The 22,570-nt window shown below is 48.1% G+C and overlaps 1 protein-coding gene across 13 annotated transcripts in view; it reads right to left on the reverse strand.

Moving 5' to 3' along the window:
• The window catches only part of LOC127047713 (WD repeat-containing protein 64-like), a 110,553-nt gene that overhangs the window by 55,495 nt on the left and 32,488 nt on the right, over positions 1-22,570 (reverse strand). For all 13 annotated transcript variants that reach the window (XM_050946299.1, XM_050946296.1, XM_050946295.1 and 10 more), the window contains 5 exons: positions 10,315-10,466; positions 8,091-8,193; positions 7,003-7,109; positions 4,235-4,314; positions 4,088-4,142 (listed from right to left, as the gene is read on the reverse strand). In XM_050946299.1, the coding sequence (XP_050802256.1) occupies positions 4,088-4,142; positions 4,235-4,314; positions 7,003-7,109; positions 8,091-8,193; positions 10,315-10,466 (497 nt within the window). The remainder of the gene's footprint in view (positions 1-4,087; positions 4,143-4,234; positions 4,315-7,002; positions 7,110-8,090; positions 8,194-10,314; positions 10,467-22,570) is intronic.

Consider the following 22,570-nt stretch of genomic DNA (forward strand, 5'->3'; position numbering starts at 1 on the left):
GGGATGCACACACCAGTGACACAACGCAGACCCTTCCGGCCGCAGCAACAACAACAACAGCGCAGGCCGTATTCCCAGTTCCGCCAGCGGCAGGACCTTAACAGGCGCCGCGGCAGGAACGGAAGGCGCAGGCACTCGGGGAACCAAGGGGGGCAGAACCAAGGCTCCTCTAAGCCCCCGCCTGGACCTAAGCCTTCATTTTGAAGGTGCGCCCGAGGGCGCAGTAACAGTTTCCCCAATGGATCCTTCCCCCCCGTTTTCCAACCGCCTTTCGTTTTTCCTCCCAGCGTGGTCCCTAATAACATCAGACCGCTGGGTCTTACGCACGGTGCAGTCGGGATACCGCCTGCAGTTTGTTTCATTTCCTCCTCCCCGCCCCCCTTCCTCGTCCCTCTTCAGGGACCCTTCTCACGAGCAATTCCTTCGGCAGGAGGTGCAGACGCTCCTCGGCAAAGGAGCTATAGAGGCGGTGCCGGAGAACGAGAAAGGCAAGGGGTTTTATTCCCGCTACTTCCTGATCCCCAAGGCCAAGGGGGGCCTCAGGCCTATCCTCGACCTGCGAGAGCTCAACAAGTACCTGGTGAAGTTGAAGTTCCGCATGGTATCCTTGGGGACCATTATCCCATCCCTGGATCCGGGAGACTGGTACGCCGCCCTCGACATGCAGGACGCGTATTTTCACATTGCCATCTGGCCACGTCACAGACGTTTCCTTCGCTTCGTTGTGGGGTCTCTTCATTATCAATTTGCAGTCCTCCCATTTGGCTTGTCCACGGCCCCGAAGGTGTTTACGAAATGCATGGCAGTTGTTGTGGCGCAGCTTCGGCGCAGTCGTATCCACGTGTTTCCGTATCTGGACGATTGGTTGATTCGGGGCACGTCGGAACAACAAGTCTGCAGCCATGTCCGCGTGATCACCGACATGTTCGCCACTCTGGGCCTCTTGGTAAACACAGACAAGTCCACCCTGGTTCCCACACAAAGGGTGGAATTCATCGGGGCCGTCCTGGACGCCACTGTAGGCAGGGCCTTGCTGCCATTGTAGCGGTTCCAGGCCTTGTCGGCGATCGTGCAACGGCTGCGGACAGCCCCCTTAACGTCAGTGAGGACATGTCTAACCCTGTTAGGCCACATGGCGGCTTGTACTTTTGTGACCGATTACGCTCGGCTCCGCATGAGGCCTCTCCAGTTGTGGCTCATCAGTCATTACAGGCCGACAAGACAGCCGCTAGATATGTTAATCACAATCCCCCAGAGGGTCTTAGATTCTCTCGGCTGGTGGCTAGACCAGGCAGTGTTATGTGCGGGTCTCCCCTTCCACCCATCTCAGCCCTCGGTGTCCCTAACAACGGATGCCTCAGATCTCGGCTGGGGGGCCCACCTAGGGACCCTGAGGACGCAGGGCCTGTGGTCCCAGGAGGAGGTGGGGCTACACATCAACATGCGGGAGTTGAGAGCGGTCCATCTTGCTTGTCAAACGTTCTGTCATCAGCTTCAGGGTCGCTGTGTCGCGGTGTTCACCGACAACATGACGACCATGTATTATATCAACAAGCAGGGCGGCACCAGATCCTCCTCCCTGTGCCACGAGGCGATACGACTCTGGGACTTTTGTGTAGCCCACTCCATTCACCTCATGGCTTCCTTCCTCCCCGGAGTACGGAACACGCTGGCGGATCGATTGAGCAGATCCTTCCTGTCCCACGAGTGGTCCCTTCGCCCAGACGTCGCCCTCTCCATCTTCCGGAGGTGGGGTTATCCCCGTGTGGACCTCTTCGCGTCCAAGGGAAACAGGAAGTGCCAAGCGTTCTGCTCCTTTCAGGGCAGGGAGCCCGGGTCGATAGCGGATGCCTTCCTCATCCAGTGGTCGACACACCTGTACTATGCGTTTCCCCCATTCCCTTTGGTCCACAGGGTCCTTCTGAAGGTGCGCAGGGACAGGGCTCACGTGATCATGGTAGCCCCGGCATGGCCCAGACAGCACTGGTACTCCATGCTGCTGGACCTGACCATAGCCGACCCAGTTCCCCTGCCCCTTCATCCGGACCTGATTACCCAGGAGCACGGGACCCTCTGTCACCCGGACCTGCAGTCGCTGCACCTAGCGGCGTGGCTCCTGCGTGGCTGACTGGCTCTGAGCTGCGCTGTTCCACGCCGGTGAGGGAGGTGCTCTTGGGCAGCAGGAAGCCGTCCACAAGAGCGACATATTTGGCCAAATGGAAGCGCTTCTCCTGTTGGTGCGTGGAGAGAAATCTCCGCCCTATTGAAGTTTCGGTAGCCGACATCTTAGACTACATTTGGTCCCTCAAAGGGCAAGGTCTGGCCATATCGTCGTTGCGAGTCCACCTAGCAGCTATCTCCACCTTTCACCCGGGTGCGGATGGTCGCTCTGTTTTTTCTCACCCGACGGTGTCTAGATTCCTTAAGGGGCTGGAACGTTTATACCCTAACGTCCGTCCCCCTGCTCCAACCTGGGACCTTAACCTGGTGTTGTCCCGGCTCATGGGGCCCCCCTTTGAGCCGTTAGCTACTTGCTCCCTGCTTTACCTCTCTTGGAAGACGGCCTTTCTAGTAGCTATCACCTCAGCTAGACGGGTGTCGGAACTCCGGGCTCTTGTGGTAGACCCCCCATATACGGTCTTCCACAAGGACAAGGTGCAGCTGAGACCACACCCTGCTTTTCTCCCCAAGGTGGTCTCAGCCTTCCACATCAACCAAGAGATATTCCTCCCGGTTTTTTTCCCGAAACCTCACTCCTCAGGCAGGGAGCAGCAGCTCCACTCGCTTGATGTCCGTAGGGCTCTCGCGTTCTACGTGGAGAGGACCAAGCCCTTCCGCAAATCCCCCCAGCTTTTCGTGGCAGTAGCGGACCGCATGAAAGGGCTTCCTATCTCCTCCCAGAGGTTGTCCTCTTGGGTAACGTCCTGCATCAGGACCTGCTATGACTTGGCCCATGTCCCTACGGGCCGTGTGACTGCGCATTCTACCAGGGCGCAGGCGTCGTCGCTGGCTTTCCTCGCCCGTGTGCCCATCCAGGAAATCTGTCGGGCAGCGACCTGGTCATCGGTCCACACCTTTGCTTCCCACTACGCCCTGGTCCAGCAGTCAAGAGAGGATGCGGCCTTCGGATCTGCAGTGCTCCATGCCGCGACTTCTCGCTCCGACCCCACCGCCTAGGTATGGCTTGGGATTCACCTAACTGGAATGGATGTGAGCAATCACTCGAAGAAGAAAAGACGGTTACTCACCTTTGTAACTGTTGTTCTTCGAGATGTGTTGCTCACATCCATTCCACACCCGCCCTCCTTCCCCACTGTCGGAGTAGCCGGCAAGAAGGAACCGAGGAGCGGGTGGGCCGGCAGGGATATATATTGGGCGCCATGGCGGCGCCACTCCAGGGGGCGACCTGCCGGCCCACTGGAGTTGCTAGGGTAAAAAGTTTCCGACGAACGTGCACGCGCGGCGCGCACACCTAACTGGAATGGATGTGAGCAACACATCTCGAAGAACAACAGTTACAAAGGTGAGTAACCGTCTTTTGTCAATGTTTTCCATACCAGGATCCTATCACCTAGGCCAAGCTTCAGCTTATTTAAAAATAAGTCTCCTTTTGAACAAAGTGGAGCTTAGAACGAAGTGTAACACTAGTTTCCCTTATTTATTTCAGATAGCCTCAGTCTACTCTTATGAATCTTGGTACAAAAAGCATTAGTTGTGCTTACAAAAGGTTTCTGGGTCAAATTCAACTCACTACTTACATAAACAATGTCACGCCAGGAATGGTGCTATTCTGGATGCTGACATGCATTAGGTGCATTGTGAGGCACACGGCTGAAGGCCACATGCTTCAGCTGCCTCAGTAAGTTCAGGCAGCTAGTAAAACTGTGCTTTTAGCATGCTGTAATGTATGATTTTAATTACGCATTTGAAACAACTGGTTAATGAGTATGTGCACCGTCAAATTTCAGCAGTCAATCAGGATCCTTCTTGAAAAATAGCTATGGAAAACCCCCAACAGAACAAAATAACTTTTTTCTGTAAGGAGCATGAAATAATTGATTCTCCCAGCATCCCATCCCCGCTTTACCTGTTGCTGTAAATATCAGCATATGTGCAGGCGGTGACTTCATCACTTGAAGTGCCTGCCGAAAAGGAGAGCAAATGAGAGTATGTTCTTCATATTATTCCAAGCAAAATATCAAACTAGTGGAGAGGCTGTTGGTTATTCCATTACCTTGCTTAAGGGTATGGATATAACGAATGGTGCTACAATCCCATTTTTTCAGGCTTCCATCTCTGCCACCAGTGATCAATCTAGAGACAAAAGATTTCACTGTAACTGTTAAGTACTTCTAAAAATATGAAACAATGCTTTGTATTAAGGGTCACATTAGTCTACACTACAATCAGAGGTGTGACTGCAGCATGTGTAGACATATCTGAGCCAGCTTTGACCTAACTTGCTTGAATAAGAATACTAGAGAAGTCACAGCAACACAGGCTGTAGAACATCATCCAGACACTGAGTATGTACTCAGAGAGCCCATTACTCCTGAGGGAATTCTGCACCAAAATATAAAAATTCTGTGCACGATGTTTTGAAATTCTGCAAAATTCACTGGGACACAGATACAGCAGTGAGGCTGCACCTGACCCTGACACAGTGCAAAGCCTGGACCTTCCCCAGAAACCAGGTGTGGACAGAAAGCCTCAGCCCAGCAGGATCCAAGTGTGGAGGGGCTTAGTGGCAGGGGATCCAGCTGTGGGGTGACAAGGTTCTGTGTGGGAAAATCTAGGTGCGGGCAGCTCAGTGGGGGTGTCTGGGTGCAGGGGCAATGGGACTCTGCAGCAGGGGTCCAGGTGAAGGTGGTTGGGGCTCAGTGGGGGTTGGGGGTGTCTTGTTGTGGGGGGATGGGGCTCTGCAGGGGGGCGTCTAGGCATGGGGAGCTCATCAGGAGGGTCCAGGTGAAGGTGATTGGGGCTCAGTGGGGGTTGGGGGTGTCTGGGTGTGGGGGGATGGGGCTCTGCAGGGGAGTCTAGGCATGGGGGGGGCTCATCAGGGGGGTCCAGGTGCAAGGGGGGAGTGAGGCTCAGGAGGGATGTCTGGGTATGGGGGTCCAGATGCACGAGGGTGCAGCAGATGGGGGTACAGATGCCCACACAGTGAACCCTCCCCTTATGGCTGAGGAGCGATGGGAGCAGGAATAGGGGCAGGGATGTGGAGCTTCCTGCAGCCGGGGGAGTTTTCTGGGGTGGGTCTGACCCGTCCCAGCCATGGCCACTTCTTTCAGGAGAAGAGCAAGTCCTGTCCTCCCCAGTCCAGACGGGACAAGTAGCTGAACTCGGTGCAGGGTAGAAGCCACCAGCTAGGGTGTTTCCAGACCCGGCCCTCCTTGCCCCTAGTGCTGATTTATCTCTCCGCTGGATGCTCCAGGCATCTGAAACAATGCACCCACACTGCTGGGGAGGGCGCATGACTGTTCTTGCGTCTTCCCTTTGCGTACCCATCAGAAAGTCATTTTTCTGCAGGGAAGCAAAGAAATCTGTGGGGGACATGAATTCTGCACATGCACAGTGGTGCAGAATTCCCCCAGGAGTAGCCCATGCTGCTACTTAGGGATGTTTACATGTGCTGCAGTCATACCTCTGATTGCAATGTACACATACCCTAAGCACACTATGGGTATATCTATACTACAGCTGAGAGTGAGCCTCCCAGTGCCGGCAGGCAGACAGACTAGCACTAGCAGGGCTCAAGTTAGCATGTTAAAAGATAGCAGTGTGGACACTGTGGTTCGGGCTGGAGCTTGGGCTCTCCTGCCTACCTGACCTCATAGACTTGAGAGCTCCTGCATGACAGCACTTTTGACAAACAAAATAGTAAATATTATATAACCAAATATACTCCTCAAGCCATTTCCTCTCTGATATTTAGGGCCTCTAACTTTCAGATATCACTGCTGAAATTTGTTTGACCTTCCTTGGCAAGCATTTAGAAAATCTGGAGTTTGTTCTTAGAGATTTTATCAACTCTGTTTCTGTCTGGCATCTGTTTGATCAACTGAATTACCCTTGATCTAAATCTTAAACTGAAATCAGTAGGCTTTCAGATAAGGGAACTCTGCATACCCATTTGCCACTTAGCAATGAATCCTGTCCTTAATTACCAGAAAATGCGGTGTGTAAAGAAAGTCATTTCAAACACAATAAAGCAAGAGAACAACCCATTCTTTGACAGTGTCACTTATCCTTTCAGATGTCTGGAAAACAAAATACTTCCAGAAAAAGGACATAGGTTGGTAGGTACTTTATTAAAATTACCCACATTAAATGAAAAAATAAAAGAGAGAAACATGCTCCAGAAGCCAGTCCGTAGTTCCTTAATGGAGAATGAGATGAAGTTAAATTAGACAAAGGAAAAGATACTGAAATTTATACCACAGCAACTCCAACTTCCAAGTGCATAATTTGCAGCACAAGAATAAAGAAGGTTCCCCCTCATCATCCCATGTTTAAGAGCAACTTTTGCAACTCATTCTCATTTACAAGTTTTGAAGCACTTCTGCTAAGTTTGTAATTAAAAGTTACGTTTCTAGAACTGCCTGTTGAGATGAATGGAAGTTAAATGCCATGGAATTACACTATGCCGTGCCATGAATTTTAAATGGTGGCAAACAGAACAATTAGACTTATAGAAAAGCAGAGGGCCAAAACTAGTGAAGCATGCGCCCTGTGGACTGCCCAAGTATCAGTAGACTGTGAGACTAATTATTTGGGGTTAAATTCCTCTTTCAGTTCTGGATCTGGAACTCCACTGGAGACAAATAGTAACTGAGGGCAAGTGTAACTTATGGCCAAGTTTGGTCCACTGCAGACAGGAAAAAGGATAACTCTGGAATGATGAAACAGGAAGACAGAAAAGACAACAAAGTCCACCATTTATATTATGGTAGTAGCTTTATCAACAGTGTGCTTACCAAAAGTGGACAGATCTCCATTTACCTCTTGCCACTGGTGTCTAGGGCCATGCAGGTCACAGCAGCATCTCCATGAGCTTCATAGACTTCAGTAACCAGTTGTCCATTTTGAAGATCCCACACTTTTATAGCCTGAAAGGAAACAGAAATAAACAGCAATGGCTGATCTACTGCTGGAGACAGATTGGCATTTCTTATTGTACTCACTCTTTTTAAAAAAAATGTAAATACAGAATAGAAAAAAGTAGACTCAAAAGAGAATCAGTGACAAATTAGGATTGAAATAACTGAACCATAAAGGGGTTAAGTGGTCTTTCATTCACTGGGGCAGCAGCAACCGGGAGTGCTGTGAAGGCAGCAAGCTCAAAGCTTTCTTGAGGGAAGTGCCTAGCATTATACAAAAAGCATTATTTCCCTTATGAACAGTCTCAGCAAAGAAGTTAAGCACTGAACAGAAATGGATCCTCTCACACTCAGTGATGGTCCCCCTAAAACAGGGCTAGGGCAAAGGGGCTAGGCAACATGGAGAAGCATGAAATGTGAGTGTCCATGCTTCCTCTGTTCTCTAGTGCTCAGTCAAACTTCATTGCACACATTGACTTTAGAGTTTGGATCACGTCATGGATACAGAGAGAGCTAAATAAATAAAAACATTAACATTCCAAATAAATGAATATCCCCATGTATCTCAACAGGAGTTTAATGATAATCACATTCGTTATAAAAAGTACTCCATATTGACTGAGCCTTTGGCAGGAGGAAGTTTAATACTAACACAAGTTCATTAAGATCCCACAGTACTTAAAGAGGCAAAATCTTATTAAACTCAATGAATGTTTTGCCTACTTAAGGATTGCACGACTGAGTCTACGTGACTAAATTATTAATAATTCTTTGCTTTTAGCTAAGTAAAAGTTAGCTGTTGTTGACTGATATTACAATTCTCATACTATTCAAAGATGGAAAATGTATGATTAAAAATACCGTTGTAAATGTGATGCTTTAGCAGATCTTCATTTTGAAAGCTTAGTTCTCAAATTAAGCTCCAAAGATTAACTCATTCTGCCTGCTCTGCTTTCATCCTAGCCTTCATGGTGTGTTAATCATACTTACAGATCCTTCTGAGCAACTAACCACCTGCCGGAATGGCCTGTTATACTGGCAGCAGAGGATTGGTTCATTATGGGACATACAAGAATTACTTAGCCGGTCTTCCCTGAAAAAGGAAATAAAATAGAAAAGAAAGATGAATCAGAGGATGTGCTGACATGCTTGCTGAATGCTTACATGGGACAACACCTGCTAAATCTTGCTCTCTCGAATACCTTTAAAGTCAAGGGCTGTCTACTCTGTAAGTCAGGAAAGGATTTGGCACTCATGAGCCATAGCACTGGTAGGCAGAGGAAAACCTTACTATATCTATTTGTGTGTTCTGGTGGCATAACTGATTTTGCCCGTTTGTAAGTGTTTAGATTAACTGATTTTAATGTCAGAAGGGAAGATCATCTACCTCCTACGTAACAGCTCACTGAATTCACCCAGTAATTTCTGCATCAAGTAAATAATGGCCATTTGGGCTACAACATATTCTTTACAGAGAGATCTAGTCTCTCTTTTTTTTTTAAGATTTCAAGTAATAGAAAATCCACCATTCACTAAGTAAGTTCTTCCAATGGTTAATTATCCTCACTGTTAAAAACGTTCATCTTATTTCTATTCTGAATTTGTCTGGCTTCATCTTACAGCCATTGGATCTTGTTATGTCTTTGTCTGGTAGCAGAAGGTTCCTTCAGCCTATCTGAAATCTCTTCCTCATGTAGGTCTTTGATCAAGTCACCTATTAACCTTCTCTTGGATAAGGAGATTGAGCTTCTTAGGTGTATTGCTCTAGACTTCGAATCTTTCTTGTAGCTCTTTGACAAACTGGAAAGGGTTCAGAAATGTCCTTTTGGACGTGTTGACATTAGAACAGGTCACATTATTCCAGTAATAGTTTCACTATAGCATTGCACAGTTCACATTCAGTTGCTTATGTACTATGAGCCTGTAAGTCCTTTTCAGTGTCACTGTATTCCAGGATACTATCTCCCATCTTGCAAGAGTAACCTACATTCTTTGTTTTTAGATGTATGACCTTGCATTTGGCTGCATTAAAATGCATGTGGTTCAAATGAGCCCACCTTTCCAAGCAATCTAGATAGGTCAGTTATACTGACCTATTCCCATAATTATTTCCATCTTAAAGACTACATGGAGCAATCTCTTCTTTAAAAAACAAAAAAATTACGGAGTGGCAAAATAGGGCTCAACCAAGATTAAGTGGCACATAGGCCTTGTGCTTGCTCTCTGCACCAGGGTGAATTACACCCGAAATGTCCGGGGTTCCCGCCTGTATTTTTTTTTTATCATAACGTAGGCATGTAGCAATATAAATGAAAGTCACTCATTGCAGTGTATTCTGGTGCCCCTAAAAAGAACATGGTCTGTGGAAGGGCTTGCCAGTTACAGCTACTGTAATGACTGCCATTAACCCAGCCTCCAGTAGCAAAAGGAATTTAAAAGTGCATGCAGTTTAAACTCCTTAAAGTTAACCTCTAAAGGCCTGGCTTTCTGAAGTGCTGAGCACCCACAACTCCAGCTAAAGCTCCTCCAGTATGTAGTGGTTTCTCCTGCACATGGAAGCTCAGAGATATAGTAAATACTGCAAGACTGTTCAGATTTTGTGATGAAAACAAGAACCATGACAATAATGTAGAAGGAGCTGCTACATGTAGAACAACTGCTGCATGCTACAGTCAGCTCCCCCACCTCCAGTTCAGACTCCAGTCCCCTCAGTTCATCCCTGCAGCATGTTAGTATCATAGGCTATTCTATAGCATACAGGCAGCTCTTCCTTGACTTTGGGCCAGTAAGTGTCAAAGAATATAGGAATTGCTATACTGGATCAGCCCCCAAGGTCCATCTGGTCCAGGATCCTGTTTTTGACAGTGGCAAACACCAGTTGCTCCAGAAGAAGATGCATGACACCGCACAGTAAACGTATGTGGGCTATTCTGTCACCCATGAAGGTCTCATTCTAAATCCTGGTAGTAAAAGATTGACTTAAGAATGAGGTTTTATATCCTTCCCAAAACCTTTTAATGTTAATTATAACAACTCTGGATATTCTTGTTATCCAAACACACACTAGTCCCTTTTTGAATCTTGCTAAGTTTTTGGCAATGAGTCCCACAATCTAAGTATGCTTTGTATGAAAAAGAGTATTTCCTCTTGTCAGTGTTGAATTTGCCACCTTTCAATTTCACTGAATTCCTGTGGAGGTAGCGTGGTAACCTACTTCTGTTGGAAGTGCAGGAGAACAAGGCAATCTGCGGCAAGGTAGAGCGCTCTCAGCTCATTTGAGAAGTAACAAACTGACATCTCTCCTCTGATCTGATTGGCTTTGGGAATCATAGTGAGGAGGCAGGACTGGTCTTCAATGTCCCACACCTTTCAGACACAGAAAGAGAGAGGTTAATATCCCTAACTTAGCCATTTCTAGGTATGCATGAAAACCAAACTCATGTGCAATGATCAATTAGACATCAACATAAATACGGTGAAAGAGTTTCAAGTTACACCAGTATGAATCTCATTAAATGCATCAATCTAGTTATGGGAGCACAAACCCTCATTGCAGACTCTGCAGTACACCTTGATCTGGTAACATATGAATATAAAGCCTTGCTTTATACGAGTGCCATGTCTACATCGGGGTCTGTGCCACTATAGCTGTACTGACAGAGCTTAAAATTTCCTAACTAGACAGGGACATTTTTAAAGTGATAGAGAAGTGAAGATTTAGTATTCCGCATTGCAGGGGACTGGATGGCTCTGGGTACTGGTAATAAGCTATGAAATCTCTCACCTCCACATTACTGGTTCAAAACTATCCCAGCTTGGAAGTGACAGTTGTTACCATCTAGAGGCTGTTCAGCAGCCAGTGTGCAGAGAATTGGGAAATAATATTCTTCTTCGAGTGCTTGCTCATATCGAGTCCAATTAGGTGTGCGCGCGCCGCGTGCAGGTTTGCCAGAAGATTTTTACCCTAGCAACACTCGGTGGGTCGGCTGGGCGCCCCCTGGAGTGGTGCTGCTATGGCGCTGGATATATACCCCTGCCGACCCAACCGCCCCTCAGTTCCTTCTTACCGCCCGTGTCAGTCGTTGGAACAGTGGAGTGCGGTTTTACTGACCTCCAGCTCCCTAGCTACTCGTAGTTCTCTAGTTATTTTTGTGTATATAGTTCAAAGTTATATAGTTATAGTTAATTTTTATCGTTCATAGTTAGCATTACAGTTAAGAGGGGTTCGGGGATTAGCCCCTTCCCCGCACCCGGTGCCGGGGCTGTCATAACATATTCCCAGGTTTGGACCTTAGCGTCCAAAATACGGGTGTTAGCATGAAAACCTCCAAGCTTAGTTACCAGCTTGGACCTGGTAAAGCTGCCACCACCCAAAAAATTAGAGTGTTTAGGGGCACTCTGGTCCCCCCAACAACCTTCCCTGGGGACCCCAAGACCCAAATTCCTTGAGTCTTATAACAAAGGGGAATAAACCATTTCCCCCCCCCTTCTCCCTTCCAGGTGTTCCCTCCCTGGGTTCCTGGAGAGATACACAGAAGCAAGCTCCGTGAATCTAAACAGAGGGACTCCACCCTCCCCGTTTCCAGGAGAAACAGAAGTACCGAGAGCTAATCTCTCTTCCCCCCTCACCCAGAGGGAATGCAAAGTCAGGCTAGTAAATCTAACACACACAGATTTCCCCCTGACTTCTTCCTCCCACCAATTCCCTGGTGAGCACAGACTCAATTCCCTGGAGTTCTCCACTAAAGAAAAACTCCAACAGGTCTTAAAGAGAAAGCTTTATGTAAAAAGAAAAAAAATACATAAAAATGATCTCTCTGTATTAAGGTGACAAATACAGGGTCAATTGCTTAAAAGAGATATGAATAAACAGCCTTATTCAAAAGAACACAATTTAAAACACTCCAGCAACTACACGCATGTAAATACAAAATAAAAAACCTATAAATCACTATCTTATGCTTTGTACTTACAACTGGGAAACAGAAGATTAGAAAAGCAGGAGGCAGAAAAATCCTCTCATAGCCGAGAGAGTACTGGCAGAAGACCAAGAACAAAGGACTCACACACAAACTTCCCTCCACCCAGATTTGAAAAAGTCTTGTTTCCTGATTGGTCCTCTGGTCAGGTGTTTCAGGTTACTTCTTTCCAGGTGAAAGAGACATTAACCCTTAGCTATCTGTTTATGACAGGGGCCCATGCCCGGTTCACCAGGTTTCAAACCGTGCTCGGCCTGTCATAAGCCGATGCTGACAGGAGATCCACACAACTCCTGTCTTAAGTGCCTTGGGGAATCTCACCTGGCAGATAAGTGTCGCATTTGCAAGGCTTTTAAGCCGAGAACAAAAAAGGAGCGGGACTTTCGGCTAAAACAGCTCCTCATGGAGGCAGCTCTTACCCTTCCGCCTTCGGCACCAAGTGCTGGTCAATCGGCGGGCAGAAGCGCCTCTTTGGCACCGGACTGTGCCAGTACTGCCAAGGCCACTCGGCACCGGCTGTCGCCGGCACCGAAGTAGACTCGGCACCGCTCCCTCTCCCCGAGGTCAAGATAGCCTAAGACTCCTGCTGCTTCTGTGCCACCTGCACTGCAGCCAGAGAGCTCGTCTAAGTCGGATAGCCCAGCACCGACATCTGCCGCAGCACCGACAATTCTGGTCCCGCAAGGGCCATCGAGTCCGGTGCCTGTCAGCTCCCTGGCGCGAGCCGTGGTTGAGCTTACTATTCCATCCACGCCAGAGACACTCTCAACGGCGTGGGATCTGATTGCCATGTCAGAGTCGACGCTGCCTCAACCCCTGGCACCGCCGGTGCGGGTAATACAGTCTATTGGCAAGCCTGCCTTGATAAGACCATCCTCTGTCGGCACAGCAGAGCGGCACCGTTCACGATTGTGGTCCCGCAGATGTTCTAGGTCCCATCGGCGCTCCCGTTCCCGACGCTGCTCGCAGTCTCGGCACCGGTCGCACTTGCGGTACCATTCAGTATCCCGTTCGCTGGCCCGCTGCTCTCGGCACCGCTCCAGCTCCCGGTACCGCTCCAGGCACCGTGACTCCCGTAGCTACTCCCGACGTCGAGCCTCGAGATCTCAGTCGACCTCCTGGCACCACTCCAGTCACAGGTCCCGATCTCGTTCCCGGTACCAGTATGCCTCCCAGTACTGGTCCCCGGTGCCGAGTACAGCAAGGTCCGCTAGAGACAGAGACTCTGCCCAGGGCTTTTCAGCCCTCCATGGTCATCCAGACACGCATCAGTGTCATCCCACACGGACAGCTCTTATGCACAGGACCGCGATTCCAATGTGCCCACCAGAGTCTTCCAAGAGACCCAAGCCCAGGACCAAGGCTTCCATCAGTGGTCTTTCTGGACACCTTGGGCATACCACCAGGCCCAAGGTGTACCAGTAGTTCCATCCCGCTCTGTCCCATCAGAGCACCGAGTACCAGAGGCGACAGTTAGCCGTCCTCCTCCGACTGCTACGGAGGAAGCCCCAGTTCACCCACTGGACTCCCAGGTTCCACTGGAGCAGGAGGTCGCCTAAGAGCAAGAGGCCACACAGGACCCGCTCGTCCCTGGCATCTCCTCTTCCTCTTCTCCAGATGAGGCGGTGGCAGGAACATCCTCCTCGGGCCCTCCTCCAATCGACCTGAGAGCCCATCAGGACCTCCTGAGGAGGGTAGCACTCAACATGAACCTCCAGGTGGAGGAAGTCCAGGAGGTAGAGGACCTGGTAGTGGACATTCTGTCGGCGGATGCCCCCACCAGAGTGGCCCTACCGTTTATTCGGACCATCCAGGCCAATGCCGATACTATATGGCAGTCTCCAGCCTCTATCCCTCCTGCGGCCAGGGGAGTCGAGCATAAATACATGGTGACCTCTAAAGGGTACGAGTACTTGTATGTCCATCCTGCCCCCTGCTCACTAGTCATCCAGTCTGTTAATGAGAGAGAACACCATGGCCAGCAGGCACCAGCCCCGAAATCGAAGGACGCTAGGCGAATGGACCTACCTGGCCGCAAGGTGTACTCGGCAGGGGCCCTACAGCTTTAGGTGGTAAATCAACAAGCCCTGCTTAGCTGCTATAATTATAACACCTGGGTGGCGGTGCGTAAGTTTATGGAGCTACTCCCTCAAGACTCCTGCCAAGAGTTCGCTGCCCTCTTGGAGGAAGGGAAAAAGGTGGCCAGAACTTCCCTCCAGGCCTCGTTGGATGCAGCCGACTCAGCAGCCAGGACTCCGGTCTCAGGTGTTGCCATGAGGCGCATCTCATGGCTTCAGGTTTCAAGCCTCCCACTGGAGCTGCAGTATACCATTCAGGACTTGCCATTTGATGTAAAGGTCTCTTCTCAGAAAAGACTGACCCTAGGCTGCAAAGCCCGAAGGACAACTGGGTCATAATGTGCTCTCTCGGCATGCATACGCCGGTGACCCAACGTAGGTCTTTCCGTCCCCAGCCTCACCACCCATACTCTATGCCTAGACAAAGACAGGACTTTGGCAGACAGCGCAGCCGAGGTGGTCATAGACAACAATCAGGACCCCAAGGAGACCAAAATCAAGGTCCCTCGAAACCACCAGCCGGACCAAAGACGAACTTTTGAAGGTGCGCCCGAGAGCGGCGTACCAGTTGCAGACCAGGATCCTTCTCCTCCCTTCTTCCAACCGTCTCTCCTACTTCCTCCCGGCATGGTCCCAGTTAACTTCAGATCGCTGGGTCCTACGCACGGTGGAGTATGGGTACCACTTCCAATTTATTTCAACCCCGCCCTCCCACCCTCCAACCCCGTCCCTCTTCAGGGACGCCTCTCACGAGCAATTCCTCTTGCAACAGGTGCGGACACTCCTCGCCATGGGAGCTATAGAGGAGGTACCAAAGGACGAAAAGGGAAAGGGGTTTTACTCCCATTATTTCCTAATCCCCAAGTCGAAGGGAGGTCTCAGACCTATCCTAGACCTGCGAGGACATGGTATCCGTGGGGACCATTATCCTGTCCTTGGATCCTGGAGACTGGTATGCCGCCCTCGATATGAAGGATGCGTACTTTCACATCGCCATTTTTCCTCCACACAGGAGGTACCTCCGCTTGGTAGCCAACCATCAGCACTTCCAGTTTATGGTCCTGCCGTTTGGCCTTTCTACAGCCCCAAGGGTATTTACAAAGTGTATGGCCGTAGTCGCTGCCTATCTCCGCCGACGTCGGATACACGTTTTTCCGTATCTGGACGATTGGCTCCGAGACACAAGTCACCCAGCCTGTGGGCATCGTCAAGGACCAATTCACATGTCCAGGCCTGATGATCAATATAGAAAAATCCACTCTGGTTCCCACGCAGAGGTTAGACTTCATAGGAGCTATCCTGAACTCCAATCTAGCCATGGCCTGCTTACCGCAGCAGCGGTTTCAGGCAATGGCAACAATCATCAGAGGTCTACAGAATTTCCCAACGACTTCAGCCCACACTAGTCTCGGTCTCCTGGGTCACATGGCTGCCTGCACATTCGTAACGAAATACGCCAGACTCCGCCTCCATCCTCTCCAAGCTTGGCTCAACTCGGTATACTGCCCGGGCAGGGACCCAATAGACACGATAGTCACCATTCCCCAGAGCACTCTAGGCTCCCTAGACTGGTTGCTAACTCCCTCCCTGGTGTGTACAGGGCTGCCGTTCCATCCGCCCCAGCCCTCAATGTCCCTGACGACGGACGCGTCATCTCTCGGCTGGGGTGCTCACCTCGGACACCTTCGTACTCAAGGCCTCTGATCATCTCAGGAGCTGGCATTACACATAAATGTCCGAGAACTGAGAGCAGTCCGCCTGGCATGCCAGGCGTTCCAGCAACATTTACAAGGCAGTTGTGTCTCAGTGTTTACAGACACGATCCTCCCCGCTTTGTCAGGAGGTCATCCAACTCTGGGACTTTTGCATAGTCCACTCAATAGTCCTGGTAGCGTCCTTTCTCCCAGGGGTTCGGAACACTATGGCGGATCCACTCAGCAGGTCCTTCCTGTCTCACGAGTGGTCGATCCGCCCGGACATTATTCATTCTGTTTTCCAGAAGTGGGGATTTCCCCACATAGACCTGTTCGCTTTCCACGCAAACAGGAAATGCCAGATGTTCTGCTCCTTCCAAGATCTCTCTCCGGGATCGATCTCCGACGCTTTCCTGATGCTGTGGAAGAGCCAGCTGCTTTATGCCTTCCCACCGTTCCCGCTGGTTCACAAGGTCCTGCTAAAACTCTGCAGGGACAGAGTGCGCCTAATCATGATCGCTCCAGCATGGCCCAGGCAGCACTGCTACACCACGTTGCTCGACCTGTCAATAGCCAACCCAATTACCCTGCCACTCCACCCAGACCTCATAACTCAGGACCACGGCAGGCTTCGCCACCCAGACCTGCAGGCCCTTCACCTTACGGTATGGCTAAACCAGTCAGAGTTACGTTGCTGTGCATCAGTACGACAAATTCTCCTGGGTAGCAGGAAACTTCCACCCAGTCAACATATCTGCCCAAGTGGAAGCGTTTCTCCTGCTGGTGCGAAATCTTACTCCCACTGAGGTCTCGATTCCCTCTACTTTGGACTACCTTTGGTCTCTCAAACAGCAGGGCCCAGCAGTATCATCACTGAGGGTACACTTGGCAGCAATCTCTACCTTTCACCCAGGGGAAGATGGCCATTCTGTGTTCTCACACCCTATTGTTTCGAGGTTCCTCAAGGGCTTGGAGTGCTTATACCCCCAAGTACGCCGCCCAGCCCCGACCTGGGACCTCAACCTGGTTTTAACCAGGCTTATGTCTCCCCCATTCGAGCCGTTAGCAACCTGCTTGCTACTCTACCTGTCTTGGAAGACAGCTTTCGTCGTAGCCATTACATCGGCCAGACGAGTCTCCGAGCTTAGGGCTCTTACAGTGGATCTGCCGTACACTGTGTTCCACAGGGACAAGGTGCAGTTGCGGCCACACCCGGCATTCCTCCCTAAGGTGATTTTGGCCTTTCATGTTAACCAGGACATCTTTCTCCTGGTCTTCTTCCCGAGGCCACACTCAACGCAACGGGAGCAACAACTGCACTCCCTGGACATCCGTAGAGCACTCGCATTTTATATTGAGCAGACAAAACCCTTTCGTAAAATGCCCCAACTCTTTGTCGCGGTAGCAGACTGAATGAAAGGCCTACCTGTTTCCTCTCAGAGGATCTCATCTTGTGTGACGGCATGCATCCGCACTTGTTATGATTTGGCTCATATTTCCCCAAGCCACATCACCATGCATTCTACCAGGGCTCAGGCTTCATCTGCCGCCTTGTTGGCTTGTGTTCCTATCCAGGAGAGATGTCTCGCAGCTACCTGGTCTTCGGTCCACATCTTTGCTTCACATTATGCTCTGGTTCAACAGTCCAGAGATGATGCAGCCTTTGGCTCAGCAGTTTTGCATTCTGCAATATCTCACTCCGACCCCACCACCTAGGTAAGGCTTGGGAATTACCTAATTGGAATCGATATGAGCAAGCACTCGAAGAAGAAAAGACGGTTACTCACCTTTGTAACTGTTGTTCTTCGAGATGTGTTGCTCTTATCCATTCCAGACCCGCATTCCTTCTCCACTGTCGGAGTAGCTGGCAAGAAGGAACTGAAGGGCGGTTGGGTCGGCAGGGGTATATATCCGATGCCTTAGTGGCGCCACTCCAGGGGGCGCCCAGCCAACCCACCAAGTGTTGCTAGGGTAAAAATCTTCCGGCGAATGTGCACGCGGCGCGCGCACACCTAACTGGAATGGATATGAGCAACAAATCTCGAAGAACAACAGTTACAAAGGTAAGTAACCATCTTTTTTTCAGTCACTTCCAGAAATATGCCGCAGAATAGCTGGCCCTTGCTTGTGACTAGCAGCTTGCCTCTAGCTGATGGCACTAATTATCATTAAGTTGCCAATACAGCTGTGAAAGAGTTGGGAGAAGACTGTATAAGCAGAGAGGTAAAGTTGGGGGAAACAGACTGCTGAGGAGGTAGGAGAATGCATTGGGTGGAGGGTCAGGCTCCTGTTGGCAGGCACCTTGAGACAGGGATCTCCCAGCTCCTGGTCAGTGCTAGAGGAAGCTGACAACATACTTGGGGAAGGGAGGCAGCGAGGGAGAGCTTGCTAAGACAAGAAGCAACATAGGAAGAATTCTGCAAGAGCAGGTTAGGCTACTGTGGGCGGCCTTGAGGTAAGGTCAGTAAAAGCATTTTAATAGAGCCTGAGAGGGGCAGAATACTTATCAGTTCAGCAGAGAAGCAAAAACCCAGAGGCCTGAGAACCAAAGGAAGGCTGTTTTAAGCACAGGCTGCAGGGAAGCAGCAAAAAGGGGGTGATAGGCAGGAAACAGCAGCATGTCTGAAGAAGCTGACCAGGCTGCTTAATAGAGCTGGAAGGGAACCCAGAGTAGCAGATGGGGCTGAGTTCCCCTATCAGCCCCTAAGGAAGGGGGGATGTAAGTACGGTGATCAGATGTCCTGATTTTATAGTGAAAATCCCGAAATTTGGGGCTTTTTCTTATATAGGTGCCTATTAACCCCTCCTCTTCCCCTGTCCTGATTTTTCACACTTGCTATCTGGTCATCCTAGATATAAGCCCAACTGCAGGAGTAGATTAGGTGCCCATGGAGGAGGCCCTGGAGTGGGGGTGGGGGCAGTAAGAACACTTCAGTATAACCCAAGAGGAGCCAAAGAATTATTTGGATGTTTAGCTTAGACTTTCAGTTGGACCTTTTGTTACCCCCAAAGGACACTGAGTTTTGTGACTTGGCCAGAGGGCCAAGCCACTGAAGGCTTGGTGAGAGGCAGACTGCCAGCAGGAGATGCTAGAAATGAGGGCCGTTTGCAGCATCACACCCTGACAAAAGGGTGATGAATACACTACCTTACAAAATAAAACTTCTCACATGTTCACAGTTTGTGGGGGCTGGAAGAAAGGCACAGGAATATATCAAGTGAAAACATCAGCCTTGATTAATGGGATCAAATTCTTCTCTCAGTTGCTACTGCCTAATTTGAGAAAACTCGAGAGCAAAATTGGGCCATACTCTATAACATCTATTGTCAAAGCCACGTGAGGCAGGCAGACGCAATTCAACCATCAAACAAACTAATGATATAGTTAGTATAAGACTAAAAGTCATACTAAGATGGAAGAGACCCAGGTGGTGGGTAATCTAAAGTCAATACATGTCTTACAAAAAGGACATCATATTAGAGATTTTTTTCCCACCTGCTGAACATCTTTCTATCCTAAGTATTTAGGGTTCAACACTGAAAGGTGTTGAAGAGTATTCAACTACCACTTAGGCCAGGGTGATAGGTGACTGGCAGACATCGCTGATTTGGTTGACTTAGTGTACCCTTGCTACACACATGCACATCGTTTGAAAACTTACTATGTTTATGTTAAGATGAGGTGTGATATGGAGCTGTCAAGTGATGCCATTACCATAGAAATGGGGATAAACAATGACACCATCAACATGCTAAAATGACCACTTTAAAATATTTTCATGTCTTAGTTGATGACTCTATTTCAGGACAAAGTTGGATTTTTCTGATCTCAAAGCATCACTGCAACAATCTAATAATAAATGAAATGTAATAGTATTGGTGACATTCCTAGTCATCATCATCATCATCTTCATCATTCTGATCTGTTGGAGAGTGAGTTACCACAGTATTTATTGCCTTGGCAAATAACAGTACTGTGCAGGGAATATTGTTCCGACTACAGACAAAGATGATTGTGCACCCATCCCTACTAGTATAGGCACAAATAACTTATTGCAGAAGGTCAGATGGCGTTGAGCACTAGAAGAATACAGGAAGTAGTTCATCCTCCACTTTTTTCTATTCATGTTGCAAGGGTGATCCAGTATCATCTTTATTTATGTGAGAAGGCATCCAAATCTTTGTTTGCCAAGATGCAATTTTGACATGTTCTTCATGTCATGCTGGAAGTTTGCCCAGTGACTTGTCCTTTTTGATGGCTAGATTGAGGCCCAAGCAATTCAGGTCTCTCTGGGTCTATTATTTTTTGCTCTGGTCATACAGCATTGCTACCAACCTCCGAGCTGCAGAAGTTGCAGCTTGTCTGTCACTCTCTCCCAATCTGGCAAGATCTCTGAAGTCGTAAATTCCCTTTGTTTTCACATCTTCCCCTCCCCCCACCATCCAGTACCAAATAGAAATGATGCAATCACATGGTGCTAATGTGTGTACTGCAACACAGTGTGTACTGCAGCACACTGCTGAAGTCAGGAGTGAGTGCATCACAAATTGCATGCACCAGTATGAGGTGACACTTGTCAATTGTGTTGGTAATAGTGCCTGTTTCGATCCACATGTTATGTGTTCCATTTTTGGAAATTAGTGAACAGCAAGGACCAAAACATCTCTATTAGGTGACCTAATTACTATGGTTCCTTTGACACCAAGAGATCAAAAAGCCATATTGGCATGTTCAACATGCAGAAGTATCCTTGTGGCTGCTTCCTCTTGAGTACTGTACAAATCTTGGGCTTCAACACTTCTACTGGTAATGGACTTTGTTATTTCATCATTGGAAAAGCCTCCAGTAAGCAGTGTTTTTGCTGGGCAAACTTCTACACTCTCAGGTAAGATTCTGAACCATATATTCAGAGACATTTTACTAGTGATTGTTGGATGCCACATTTAAATTTTTTCTTCTGTATTTCTTGCATCCAACCTTAGATCCTGTCCAGTGCTGTCTTTCTGCAGTTTTCAGAGTGACTGTGAAATACAGATCTGTCAAATACTTCAATGACAAAACTAGCTTTGTCAAATCCTTTTAGGACCTATTTCTGGTACTCAGCACCCAATTCACTGAATGTGTGGAATCTGTCTGCAGCCATCATTTGTATGACAACCAGAGTACCTCTCACGTGCACTGTGGTCTCTTTGTTGCATACTCTTTGCTCAAATATTCTTTCAGTTTGAGATTCCAGCTGATGCCCTAATTCAGCTTTTGTCTGCCCTAATTCAGCTTTTGTCTGCTCTTCTCATTGTTCCATCAGCATGGAAGAGGGATATGCACACAGATTCTATTAGGTTACTAAGAACACTTGCCATTGACGCAACTTGCTAAGGACAAAGCTCTGCAGAAAATTTCTGGATCGATGCTGCTGCAATTGTCCCTCTTTTGCCAGATTTAAATTTGGTCTTTTGGCATAGTTTGTGGCTAGTAAGCAGAAAAAGACCCTAATCAACAAAAAAAAGGAAGGTCCTGAGAATAATGAGTAGTACCACTTGTTTGTACCGTAGGAGGAAGGTATGATTAAAAAAGTAACTAATAAAATAAAAAGCTACCATAACAAGACAAAGAAACTGTCCTAAAAGAAGCAAACACAAACTTTCCCACTGTTCTGCTGATAAGCAAGGATGGGGAGGAGGAAAGTCACAAGGACAAACAGCTTCAAACTGGATTTTCACTGAAGTCAGCAAGTTAACTGAAGGGTATAAAGAGAGCCATGAATCTGAAGGTTCTTTGTCAGACCCTGCCTGATCATGCTGGAGCATACCAGGAAGAAGTGATTTTCCCTAGGTCTGACTTATCTGTAAATATACTGATCATATGCTTATGAATACTTTACTACTGTACTGGGTGTAGTGACTGCTTATTTTTAAGCTGCTAAGCATGTTTAGAGCAATTATATAAAATACCATTTGGCCTTAAAAATAATTTATGGTTTGTCTGGTGTCTCCCATATCAATATTAATTTCAAATGTTATCAGTAATTCCAACATCACCTCTCAAATCTCTCCATTTGTTTTTCACAAACATCTGCTATATTCAGTAGAAACTCTAATGCATTTGATGTTATATGCAGTCCAGCTGATATGTGGATAAGCACCTCTGGATGTGATTCAGGGTCAAATGGGCTTGTCAATGTTGATGACACGGTTGGTAAAAGCTTTGCATTGACAAGGGATGAAGACCATGTTGGAGGCAAGAACTTGTTTGTGGACTTTATCTTCACTACTTCTTGTTAGAACATTTCTTTCTCTCATAGCTTTTGCATATTCATAATAGGACGCCGTGTATTGTCATTTCTAACAGTACTATTGACCTATGCGTACATGTGATTGAACTAAAAAGCTAGTTTCTAGCCTGTTTCAAAGACTAGTACTGCAATTGCAAATTAAAACCTTCTACCAGGCAGACTACCATGTACAAAAGTTTACCAATGGAGAAGGAATACATTAGGAATCCATGTACATTTTTATCTATCCACTATGCTGTACAAACCATGAGCATGCAGTCTTCTGCGACTGGTGCATAGCCTTCAGTGTGAGATTGATCTGGTCTGCAAATTTCAGTTGAAAATATAGAAGACTCAGGATCACTTGAGATACTTTTAAGATACAACTGAGAACATGTGCTGTGAAAACATTTCATGTTAGTATATTTCAAAATGTTGATATTTGCC

This window comes from Gopherus flavomarginatus, chromosome 3 (genome assembly GCF_025201925.1).
Source record: "Gopherus flavomarginatus isolate rGopFla2 chromosome 3, rGopFla2.mat.asm, whole genome shotgun sequence".
NCBI classification, from domain to species: Eukaryota; Metazoa; Chordata; order Testudines; family Testudinidae; genus Gopherus; species Gopherus flavomarginatus.